The following is a 13,013-nucleotide window of genomic DNA, read 5'->3' as shown; positions in this document are numbered from 1 at the left end:
ATTATAACCTCATGCCTTGGATGAGCAGGGTCCAGCACCTTAATGCAGGTGCAGACTTACCACAAAAGCAGAATTCTGGATCTGGCTATCAGCTCCATGAGCCTGAGTTTGCAGTCTGGAGTTTGAACAGTGGGTGCTCGTTCACTTAAGAGTAATTGGCAAAAGGACCAGAGGGGGAGATGAGAATTTCTTTTCAAGTTATGATGGTATGGAGTGTACTGCATGAAAAGGCTTTGGAGGCAGATTTAACAGTAACTTTCAACAGGAATTGGATAAATAATGGAAGGGGGAAAATTTGCAGGGCTACAGGGAAAGAGCAGGGGAGTGGGACTAATTGGATAGCTCTGTCACATAGCCGACACAGCAATAAGAAATAGGAACAGGAATAGACCATTCGGCCCCTCGAGCCTGCTCTGCCTTTCAGTAAGATCATGGCTGATGGGCTGAATAGCCTCCTGTGTTGTAAAATTTTAAATTTGTTCTTGGGATGTGTGTTTGATGCTGATATGTTGCAACATAGTGGGTCATCTACATTTCACTTATAACCAAGTGACTTGGTTCAGCGTTTTCACTTGTTGACAACCTGCATTCTACCAGGTTTATTGAGCACAGTTTTACCACTTACTGTGCTGGGATTTGAACTCACGATCTCTAGATTTGCCACTCTAGTTCCTAACCACCACACTGTTGCTCCTTCTGGACAAAGCCCTCCTCCTCTCTATGTAGTACTCCTCTATATGTAGTACTCCTCTATATGTGGCACTCCTCTATATGTAGTACTCCTGAAACATGAAGCTTTACAATAAGTAACGAAAATATCACAGTGCATTACACACACAAACTGCCACAAAGGGATCATTTATTCAAAATAGGAGGTTTCAGTCAAGTGTCAGTTGTAATGAAGTCGCTTTCTGTGAATTGGTTGCACTGAGAGTTATATCTCCACTGGTGGAGTGTACGTCATCACCAACCAGAGTTAATGTTCTGGCAAAATGTCACGTAAAAACTGAAATGTTAACTCACCTGCCTCGCTCCAAAGATGCTGGGTGTCTCCTGCATTCTCTATATGATCTCTCATCATGCAATACTGATTGATCTTCCCCTCTTCCTTTTGTACACTGGGGCAGGGCGTTGACAGCAACCAGATAGCCTCATCCTGACCTTTGCTGATGTGTTCACTTGTCCACCTAATGAATTGCCTAGAAGTAATTAATCGTTCATTCAAAATTTTATAGAGGCATGTCAATCTATGGGCTTTTCTTTGGTTCTGCAGACTGCTAGCCTAATGACATGACCTACTGGGAGGCACTAGAATCTCACAAGCAATTGCTTGTAACTTGAAGCCAATTAAATGCTGTTGTTGTGCGGGTAGATGTGGAATCCAATTTGTGCACAGCAAGATCCCACAAACAGCAATGAGATGGTGGACCTTTGGACTCCATTCTCTCCTCCCACTTGTCTCCACCTTTAACCATCAGATGCTTTTTTTTAGATGAAAACTGCTTTATAAATGAGGGCTTTTGCAGACTCCGTTCATTTTAAGCCCTGTTTGCTAAAGTGTTCTCTGGTTTATTTGTGTAGATTCTCTGAGCATGGGGACATGTCTTATTCTGCCTCATATTTCCGCTATTCTCCAACACCTCAACAAGGCAGTCGGAAATACAGAACGGATGAAGAAGAAAAAATTCCGAACACAAGTCAGTAAAGATCTGAGTATCCTTTCCAGGTACAGCTTCCTCCCAAATTTACTCTTTCTCTATTGTAAATAATTTCATTTCTTTTATTGTTCTTTTTAAAATTCATTCTTGGGAGCACTACCGCAAGGCTAGCATCCTAACTGCCCTTGAGAAGGTGGAGGTGAGCTGCCTTCTTGAACATGTGGTGTCCTTTTTACTTTATTCATTCATGGGATTTATTGCCCATTCCTAGTTGCCCTTGAGAATGGAGTGGCTTGCTAGGCCATTTCAGAGGGCATTTAAGAGTCAACCTGCTGTGGGCCTGGAGTCACATGCAGGCCAGATCAGGTAAGGACAGCAGATATCCTTCCTTAAAGGGCATTAGTGAACCAGATGGGTTTTTATAACAACCGGTAATGGCTTCATGATCATTGTTGGACTTTTAATTCCAGTCTTTTTTTTACTGAATTCAAATTTCACAATCTGCCGTCATGGGACTCAAACCCGGGTCCTCAGAGCATGGCCCTGGGTCTCTGGATTACTCGTCCAGTGACAATACCACCAGGCCACCACTTCCACGGATGTCACAGGTCTGGAAGGAGCTGTCGAAGGAGCCTTGGTGTGTTGCTGTGATGTATCTTATGGAAGTTGTACATCGCTGCCACTCTGCGTTGGTGGTGGATGGAGTGCTGAATGAACCGGTTGCTGCTCGAAGATCACCAGGAATAGGGGAGAGTTCACAGAGGAAATGGGGCATTTGAATGAACAAACGTGCATTTCTATGCTGGGTTTATTTAAAAAAAAAACATTCTTATTCCCTTCAATCTTTCTCTTCTCCTCCTCTCCTTCCCTAAGGTCAATTTCTGTCCTTGTTTAGTTCCGCAAGAATATTCTGGCCTCTTGCCCAAGTGTTATTTATTGAAAGGATTGTTGGATTTGTTGACCCTATGAGGGACCCTGTGTCATTGGAGCTGAGCGCCTAGCCCTCTCCTCATCCCATGCCCATACACTGGCATTTCCAGCAGTGAGGGATCAGGAAAGTGGATGGCTTCCCCTCACTGATCACAGGGCATGGGGCTACTTGGCCTCTCTCTGCTGCTCTGATTGGCATCCATTAACTTAACACAGGTCAGCAATCAAACCGAGGAGCTCCCTTGCCTGTTAGTCTCCCTCACTCAAGGCAAGCAGACTGACTCTGCAGTTCCTCTAAGTCCAGACTGCTGCTTTTGACCATTGCTGATTTTTTTTCCCAATGCCTTTCAGGCATTTTTGAGTAGTGCAAGGGCTGATTTCACCAATTGGACCACCTCCCCTCTACCCGACACAGCTCCACACTGGCGCACAAATCTGAATATCGAGCACAGAGCTGCACATACCATGGCAACTAATCCAAATGCCTGGCAAAGACTTCCTTAAAGAGATTCCTCGGTGTTTTTAAAATTACTTCCCTAAAATATTTTTTTACAGAGCAAGCCTGGTACATTTTATGGAATTGCATTGGGAATGTTGTGTTGAATTCAGAAGCTTTTAAACACCTTTTACATATGCAAGAAATTAATTTGTATTAAACCTGAGTAATTCAGCTACATTACAGATTAATATCATGAAGTTGATTTTGCTGCATGGTCTTTATCTGTTGATTTCTTTCCAGAATAAGTCGGTTTGTACAGGATAAGGAGCAGAGCTCAGTTCTGATCAACCTCTTGATGCCCTATCTCTCCAAGCCAAACACATCACAGGTAAAGGACTCTTTACAAAGCATTTCCTACCAGGTTGCATGTGAAGCATGTGCAGGATTCAAGAGGAATAGGGACACAGCATTGGTACTGTCAAAACCCAGCCAGCTGCCCTCTCCAGGAAAGGGGGGTGCAGGGGAGTAAAGACAGACGGACAGTGAGAGAGGGTGAATTGCCTTTCTGTTTAGGAGCTTCAGTGACGGTGTAAGAACAACATTGAGGGTTAGAGGGAGGCTGTGAGGTACAGGAAGCTCAAGGTGAGTTGTTCATCCTTTTTTTTTTTTTGCTGTGTTTTGGTAACCAGAGGGCTCAGCTCTAAGATAATTGGCAGATGAACCAGAGAGGAGATGAATATTTAAAAACAAAATTACACAGTGAGTTGTTGTGATCTGGGATCTGTGCTGCCTGAAAGGGCGGTGGAAGCAGATTCAGTAGTAACTTTCAAAAGGGAATTGGGTAAATACTTGAAGGAAAGATTTGCAGAAGCTGTGGGGGAAGAGCGGAGGGAGTGGGACTAATTGGATACCTCCTTCAAAGGGCTGGCACTGACATAATGGGCTGAGTGGCCTCCTCCTGTGGTGTATGATTCACTGAATTGGTGGAGAGCTTTAAGTGATTTGGAATAGATGGATTTCTGGAACCCACTGATAAGTTTTTAATAATTGGTCCAGTTTCCAGATGACTGAATAATATTAGCCATTAAACTACTTTACTGCTTCATTGGTTCTGACTCCTTATTCTAGACCACTACTTTTTTTTATATTCATTTATGGGGAGTGGGCATCGCTGGCTAGGCCAACATTTAATGCCCATCCCTAACTGCCCTTGAGAAGGTGGTGGTGAGCTGCCTTCTTGAACCGCTGCAGTCCATGTGGTGTAGGTACACCCACAGTGCTGTTAGGGAGGGAGTTCCAGGATTTTGACCCAGCGACAGTGAAGGAACGGCCGATATATCTCCTAAATACAGTTCGAATTGAAAATCTCAATGATGCGCGTTGATATCGGGACACCCAGCTGGCGTCACCGTGTGTCATTTTACACGTTGGCAAGCGGGCCCTACCCCTGCTCGCCAGCCGGAAAGTTCTTTCCTATGTGTCAATGGTGGAGGGAGTAAGTATTTGTGGGTGGGGTACCAAGCAGGTGGGCTGCTTTGTCCCGGATGCTATCAAGCTTCTTGCATATTGTTGGAGCTGCACTCATCCAGGCAGAGAGAGAGTCTTCCATCACACTCGTGACTTGTGCCTTGTAGGTGGTGGACAGGCTTTGGGGAGTCAGGAGGTGAGTTACTCACTGCAGGATTCCCAGCCTCTGACCCGCTGTGCTGCCTCAGTATTTATATGGCTAGTCCAGTTCAGTTTTTGGTCACTGGTAACCCCCCAGGATGTTGATATTCAACGATGGTAATGCTACTGAACATCAAGAAGCGATGGTTAGATCCTCTCTTCTTGGAGATGGTCATTGCTTGGCACTTGTGAAACGAGAATATCACTTGCTACTTGTCAGCCCAAGCCTGGATATTGTCCAGATCTTGCTGCATTTGGACATGGACTGCTTTAGTATTTGAGGAGTCATGACTGGTGCTGGACATTGTACAATCATTAGCAAACTTCCCCATTTCTAACCTTATGATGGAAGGAAGGTCATTGATGAAGCAGCTGAAGATGGTTGGGCCTAGGACACTACCCTGAGGAACTCCTGCAGTGATGTCCTGGAACCGAGATGATTGACCTCCAACAACCACAATCATCACCCTGATTCCCGTTGACTCCAGTTTTGCTAGGGCTCCTTGATGCCACACTCGGTCAAATGTTGCCTTGATGTCAAGTGCAGTCACTCTCACCTCAGGAGTTCAGCTCTTTTGTGCATGTTTGAACCAAGGCCGTAGTGAGGTCAGTAGCTGAGTGACCCTGACGGAACCCAAATTGGGTGTCAGTGAGCAGGTTATTGCTAAGCAAGTGCCACTTGATAGCACTGTTGATGACCTCTTCCATCACTTTACTGATGATCGAGAGTAGACCGATGGAGCGGTAATTGGTTGGGTTGGATTTGTCCTGCTTTTTGTTTACAGGACATAACTGGGCAATTTTCCACATAGCCAGGCAGATGCCAGTGTTGTAGCTGTACTGGAACAGCTTGGCTAGAGGCGTGGCAAGTTAGGGAGCACAAGTCTTCAGTACTATTGCTGGAATTTTGTCAGGGCCCATAGCCTTTGCAGTATTAGTGCTATTAGCCGTTTCTTGATATCACGTGGAGTGAATCGAATTGGCTGTAGACTGGCATCTGTCTACAGATGGATTATCTGCTTGGCATTCCTGGCTGAAGATTGTTGCGAATGCTTCAGCCTTACCTTTTGTATTGACCCATTGGGCTCTGACAGTGAATGTTTGCATCAAATGTTGTCTGAAAACTGCTCCTGTGAGTGCCTTGAGGAGTTTTATCAGGGTAATGGGGCACTATAAAAATGCAAGTTGCTGTAGTGTTATAATCCATTTTTGTAAAAAAATAAAATACATTTTTGAATCTTATCATTGTACATTGGCTAAAAGAAAGGACAGGTTGCCCAAACTTTCTGATATGCATTCACTGGGGCAAACACGAGAATGCCAAATTTCAAATAATCACAACAGTTTATACTACAGGTGAAAAGGGTGCTGATTGGTTGGCAAGCAGACTCTGGCTAAGGCGTTGCCATGGAGAAAGCAGCTAGAACTATAGGTTCCCCAAGCCCCTGGGTAATTCAAAAAAGGAGCAAGGCTTAAACATATTCCTTTTGTTTGCAGAGGACAGGTCCCTGTGTATGAACGTATGGTCACTTCTCGCAAGTACAAATGAGTCACTTTAGACGCTCGACTGTCTTAAATTGGTTGTTAGTGTAGCAATTAGCGCACTTGGGATTGTTTGGCAAGTGCTGCCCAATTTCGGAATCACACCTAACAACAGACATTTTAACTGGAGTTTTAAAGGTGTGGGCTAGTTGAATATGGCCTGTACTCTGCAAAGGGAAACACAATCAAAAAGAATTTGTTGAAGCCTTGCACCTTTTTTGAATTATCCGGGAGCTTATAGTTCCCTGTTACTTTCCTGGTGGCTGCATCTTGGCCAACCGGAGTTGACCTGCCAACCAGTCCTTTCCTCCTGTAGTATAAATTGTTGTGATCATTTGGAATTTGGCATTCTTGTATTTGTCCTGATGAGTGCAAAGTGAAAAGCTTCAGCAACATGCCTCTGTTTTTAACAATATTCAAGTTCTGTACTACAAGGTGACTGTTTCATCATTGTCTGTATTTCCCAAAGGACACTGAGATTGACATCCTGCAAACCATTCAGAACCTCCTGCAGCAATGCTCAAACCCTTCTACCTTCATTAAGCCTTTGGCCACCCTCTTCTCTGTCATCCAGAACAAGCTTTCCCGCCAGACTCTGTGTTCAGTCTTTCAGGTATGATTAAGTCACAGTATTTGGATGATTGCATTACATTTTCTAAGTTGCACATTTTTGCTTATCTAGTTGTCTATATTTTTAATTATTTAGATGTCAACCGTGACTCAATGGGGAGCACACTCGCCCCTCAGTCAGTAGGTTGTGGGTTACGGTCCCACTCCAGGGACCGGAGCAGAAAGCCCGGATCAATACTCCTAGTGAAGTGCTGACAAAGTGCTGCACTGTCAGAGAATGCTGTTTTTCAGATGAGGTGTTAAAATAAGGCCCTGCCTGCCTCCTCAGGTGCATGTAGAAGATCCCATGGTCACTATTTTGAAGGGAAGTTCTCCCTGTCCCTCAATCCATGTCACTTTAAAAAAAAAAAAAAAACATTTTCTGGTTATCTGGTCATTATCACATTGTTGTTTTTGGGAGCTTGCTATGTTTCCTACATTATAACAGTGACTGCACTCCAAACATTACATCAATAGAAGGTGCTGTAGAAATGTGAGTCTTGCTTTACGCATTTATTTTTCTTTGTCCGTCTCTCCCTGCCCTCTCTCTCTCTCTCGCTCTCTATCAATTTATCTGATCTATCTTTTGTAATTACTTGCATGCCGTACCCCACTGTAAGCCCGGTCACAATAAACACTGCTAGTTCCACTTAAAGTAATACAGTTAATATTAAGAGACAATCCATAGTCAGAGTCTCGAGCCGGTGTTGGGTCTGATTGCCCAGGTGTTTTCAGATTGTGAGCATGGTTTTTTCATGTTGTTATAAAGGTTAGCCCTCTTGTGAAACTGTTGTTATGTCATTCAGATTAATGTGGAGATTGAAGCGGATTGTCATTGATACTGTTGTGTCTAGTAATAGAGAGTGAATGCACCAAACACAACTGAAGGGTCACAGAAGCTGTGGTATTATTTCGCAAAGCAGCAAAGTGAAGAGTCTGAGCTCTTGCCAATGTTTTAGTGAGATTGGACCAAGATGGCCCAATTACCAGCTTTCCTTTGCAGTAGAATTCCTCACCACTCGCTTTCCCATTGCGCTTCAGGGGTTGCGGTATTGACCTGCAGTCCGCGCTCCTGATCTGACTCAGCGGCGCGATTAACAAGAGCTGCGCTTCCCGTGCTGCTTTGTCCCGGACTCTGTTCCAGGCCCAGCTCAGCATCCGTGTGGAACAAAAGTAATTCAGGTCGGTGTTGATGTTGCCTGTTGCACAAATGCAGCCTGAAGTGTGTTGAAAATTGGCAGCCACATACATTAAAGGATGTTCAGGTACGTTTATTCCAAATGAAGCACAGGCGAGGAAGGGGTGAGTTAGACTGCTGGCTGAAAAATCATCAGTTAGTTTGAAAACAAATTGGGGAAACTTGCTAATTTATGTCTTCTTAAACTACCTTACTCTTCAGTTCCTTCACCTCCGGTGGGTGAGCTCCCTCCTGTTGGGATAATTCCTTATCCTTTCAACAAGAGATTCATGAAAAGCTAAAGACAATAACATGTCTGACAATTAACTTAATTTTTTGTTTCAAAACATTCATTTGAAGATTACAGTCAGAGCAATGCACAAAGCCCCATATCTAGAAACTTGTGTGTTTAAAAATGCCCAGGAATTGTGAGTAAAGTATTCACCCAGTATCATTGGCATTGTCGGAGAAGTCCACCCCTCGCACCATTATTTTCATTTGTTCAAGGGATGTGGGCTTCGCTGCCAAGGCCAGCACTTATTGCCCATTCCTAGTTGCCCTTGAGAAGGTGGTGATGAGCCACTTTCTTGAACCGCCGCAGTCCATGTGGTGTAGGTACATCCACAGTGCTGTTAGGGAGGGAGTTCCATAATTTTGAACCATCGACAGTGAAAGAACGGCAAGTTCCAGGTCAGGATGGTGTGTGACCTAGAGGGAAACTTGCAGCTGAGGACATTTCCATACTGCTGCTTCCCTTGTCCTTCTGTGGGGTAAAGGTTGTAGGCTTGGAAGGTGCATGTCTATGGATTCTTGGCAAGTTGCTGCAGCGTATTCCATCAGACTCCTGTCTTGAGTGGGATCATCCCCAATTTTAATCACTGTGGATGGTGGACAAGCCCTGGGGAGTCTGAAGGTGACACACACACTGCAGAATTCCCAGCCTCTGACCTGCTGTTGTAGCCAGAGTATTTAAGTGACTGGCCTTGATAGATGTTAATCTGTCAAGCTTCTTGTAAATCGAAAGAAAAGTCCACATAGTTTACATAAATTTGACAGCCTGCCTACCCACAGAGTTGGAGCCAGAATATCAGGAAGCACTTCATTACACAGAGCGTAACGGAAATCTGGAACTCTTCTCCCCCACCCCGCCCCCCCCCAACCCCACCAATCACCACCACCAGCGCCCCCCATAAGCTGTTGAGGTTGGAGATCAAAATAGGAACTTTTAAAACTAAGATTAATATATTTTTGTTTGGTAAGTATATTAAGGGTTAGGGAGCCAAGAGGGAGTTGAGATGCAGATCAGACGTGATGAGTCAATGGCAGAACAGTCTCAAAGGGCCAAATGGCCTATTCCTGTTCCACTGCATTTCAAATTACACAATCTCAATTGGCAACAAGAATCCGCCTTATTAAATTTAAAATTGTTAAACCTTTTGTAATTTGTTTTATTTGCCTTTCCTTTTTTTTTGAAACAAAAGACCTTGGTAGATCTGGATGACAGTCTGGCATACATTGCGGAAATCGTCACTAAGGTAAGGTGAAGCTTTCCTCAAACTTTGTCTAATTGTTAGCACAAAGCTTACATTTATTAAGTGATGTTTCCCAGCTCTGACCCAATTGCTTTCTCTTTCACTAGTTAAATGCCTTTGATCGGCAACACCTTGACGACATTGATTTTGACATTCGCCTGTCCGCATTCCAACTCGCGACTAACTCTATCAAAGAGATGGGAAAGTTGGATGTGGCGTACCTGATTCCAGTCATGCACAACTGCTTCTATTCCATTCAGGTTTGTATAGAACCTCGCAAGACATGGTTACGCAGCGGCTTCCTTTCATAAAACCAGAAGATGGAAATTCTTCAAGCTGGTGGGAGGATGTATGCAGATCAATGTTTCAGTAGTGTGGGAAATGCAGTACCTCTAAGTGCCTTTTAAGTTCTCGTTCCCGTGGCCTCACCCCTCCCATTCTCTGTAATCTCCTTCAGCCCCATAACCTCCAAGATGCCTGCGCTCTTCCAATTCTGGCCTCTTGAGCAGCCCCAATTTTAACCGCTCCATCATAGCTGGCTGTGCCCTTAGCTGCCTGTGCTCCAAGCTCTGGAGTTTCCTTCCCAAATCTCACCCTCCTCTTTTAAGACACTCCTTAAATCCTACCTCTTGGACCAAGCTTTTGGTCATCTGATGAAATGTCTCCTTATGTAGCTCAATGTCAAATTTTGTTTATAATGCCATGTTAAGCGCCTTGGGACATGTTATTATGTTAACGGCGTATTATTAGTAAGTTGTTTCAGCAATGTCCAATCGAGTCATGGTTTGAAAATCCATTCAAGGTTCACAAAAGCACCACGTACTTGAGAGCTTGAATTTTAGAAATGATATTGATCCTAGTTTTACCAAGGTGGGTTAAACAAAGCTAGTTAAAGGGCAGGGAAATCAGATTGAGTCCATGAGCGGGAGGAGCTGGGGTATTACCGTCGGATACACTTGTAAAGAATCTTGGGCCAATTCCTTTGCAACCAAATTCTTCACCGTGCAGACCACCTAAAATGCCCAAGCACAAATCACAAACCTCCTCCTGTTTACCTTATTTCTGTGTTACTAAGACAGTGCTGCCTGACCCTGCAGCAAGGTGAATGACCCTTTTCCTTGTCGTTTTTCTTTCAGCTGGGTGAGATGACTCTAAGTGACAGTGCAACGCTTTGCTTGAGTGCAGTTGTTCAAAGAGTCGCTTCAGCTGACTGCTCAGAAGAGGAATACAAGGAGGTGGTCACCCGCACGCTGCTGGAGACTTTAAGGAACTGCCTAAAGTCAAAGATCGAGGTAAAATAATGGGATAAGCGAAGGGATAAACCTAGGGGAGAAGTATGACTGCAGCTGATGTGCCCCATCACTACACCAGTGATGTATGACCTACATTCCAGCGTGCCAGAGCAAGCTGTAACTGAATACAGAATCACAGGATCTTTGCAGTGCAGAAGGAGGCCATTCAGCCCACTGAGTCTGCACTGGCTCTCTGAAAGAGCATCCTACCTAGTCCCACTCCCCTGCCTTTATCCCCATAACCTTGCACATTGTTTTAGTCCTCCGGCTTCAAAAGATTATCAATAGTGCCTCTGCAATTTCCACTCAGTACCCTCAGATGCATCTCATCCGATCCTGGTATCTTATCAATTTTAAGTAAAGGTAACCTTTTAAAAACCACCACCTTCACAATTGTAAATTTTTCTAGTGCACCAGTTACCTCCTCTCTTAGCCCAGCCTGGGAAGCATCATCTTCCTTTGTAAAGACAGACACAATACATTGAAATAAAAAGCAGAAAGTGCTGGAAATATTCAGCAGGTCCGGCAGCATCGTGGAGATAGAGAAACTGAATTAACGTTTTGGGTCTGTGACACTTCATGAGGACTCTTACATTCTGATGAAAGGTCATCGATCTGCAACGTTAACTCAGTTTTACTCTCTCCACCGACGCTGCCGGACCTGCTGAATATTTCCATCATTTTCTGCTTTTATTTCAGATTTCCAGCATTTGCTTTTCTATTACTGAATAACTTGATGCGATTTTCAGCATTCAACCAGACCAGCAAAATATTGTTTCGATGTAATTGACTCTGGCAACGCTTTACAGTGTTTCATAAATGTTTATAAACCAGCTCGCGTTAACTTTAACTCTCAAATTGCTGGCAAGTGCAATTTAATCCCTGTGTCTCTGGGTTCACCGGTTTTCTTAGGGTCACAACACATAAGATTAAATTAATATCATAGGAACAAATGATGAATAGCCAAATGCCAGGAGTAGCTTTATTGCTGTAAATATTGATACTTAAATCTTAAATAAAAACATAAGAAATAGGAGCAGGAGTGGATCACAGGGCCCATCGAGCCTGCTCCACTATTCAATATGATCGTGGCTGATCTTGGGTTTCAATTCCGTTTTCCTGCCCACTCGCCCTAATTCCCTGAGAGACCAAAAATCTATCTGTCCCCAGCCTTAAACATATTCAACGATGGAGCACCCACAACCCTCTGGGATAGAGAGTTCCAAAGTTCCACAACCCTTTGAGTGAAATAATTTCTCTGTACGTGTGTCCCTATAAGCAAAGGAGCGAAAGCTTATTGGGGGTAGGCGGGAATGTGGAGTTGAGGTTACATTCAGATCAACCATGATCTTATTGAATGGCAGAGCAGGCGCGAGGGGCCTACTCCTGCTCCGAATTCATATGTGCGTTTCTCAGTCCTAAATGATTGGCCCCCTCATCCTGAGACTGTGCCCCCACGTTTTAGGCTCCCTGACCAACAGAAAAAGCGCACCTTATTTTTAATTACAGCTTGAAGGCGGCTACAACTTTCAGAGTATTGAATGAGCTGAGAAGTTTTTTACTTTAGATGACTCCTTGTTTTTGGACAGTTGAAAATCCAGACGTTGAGGATTGAATTGGGCTGCATCAGAGATGGGTTCAGGTCAATTGTTGATGGATCATTACGTGTGAAACGCAGACAGGGCTTTGCCAATGAGTATACTCACTAGGAATGCTGCATGGCTTAAACGTAAAGCTGTCAAAATTTGCCTTGGCATTCATACTGACTGAATAGTCTACAAGTGGAAACGTTGTTATTGCAGAATGGTGGGGAGACTGAGGGACCCATTGTTATTCCCAGGCATTCATAATGAGCCTGTCGTGTTTTAGTGGGTGACTTACTGCACTGTGAATTTGGCTCATTGCAGCAAAACCATATGTCTTGTTGCTCAGGGGTGCTGTATGCAAATTGCCAAACCTGGCAGTAGTGCTCGCGTAGCTCACAGTGTGGGTGCTGAGTGATTTATTGCACAGTTTGTAAACTATGAAGATGGTGCTTAGCCCAGCTTGCTCCTTAATTGGACTCTGAAACCTCTATTTTGAAATGGCTGAGCAAGCTGCTCTGTTCTCAAGGGCAATAAGGGATGGGCAATAAATGCTGGATGCTGACCCAGCCAGCAAAGCCCA

The 13,013-nt window shown here is 44.2% G+C and overlaps 1 protein-coding gene across 3 annotated transcripts in view; it reads left to right on the top strand.

The window, feature by feature from the left end:
* Nucleotides 1–13,013, top strand: part of utp20 (UTP20 small subunit processome component) — a 127,427-nt gene that overhangs the window by 75,574 nt on the left and 38,840 nt on the right. For all 3 annotated transcript variants that reach the window (XM_041216110.1, XM_041216109.1, XM_041216111.1), the window contains 6 exons: nt 1,582–1,726; nt 3,328–3,415; nt 6,707–6,850; nt 9,505–9,558; nt 9,663–9,815; nt 10,692–10,847. In XM_041216110.1, coding sequence (XP_041072044.1) covers nt 1,582–1,726; nt 3,328–3,415; nt 6,707–6,850; nt 9,505–9,558; nt 9,663–9,815; nt 10,692–10,847 — 740 coding nt within the window. The remainder of the gene's footprint in view (nt 1–1,581; nt 1,727–3,327; nt 3,416–6,706; nt 6,851–9,504; nt 9,559–9,662; nt 9,816–10,691; nt 10,848–13,013) is intronic.

Source organism: Carcharodon carcharias, chromosome 21 (assembly GCF_017639515.1).
Source record: "Carcharodon carcharias isolate sCarCar2 chromosome 21, sCarCar2.pri, whole genome shotgun sequence".
NCBI lineage: Eukaryota > Metazoa > Chordata > Chondrichthyes > Lamniformes > Lamnidae > Carcharodon > Carcharodon carcharias.
The sequence above is the reverse complement of the archived record's forward strand: the minus strand, read 5'-3'. Positions and strand labels throughout refer to the sequence as shown.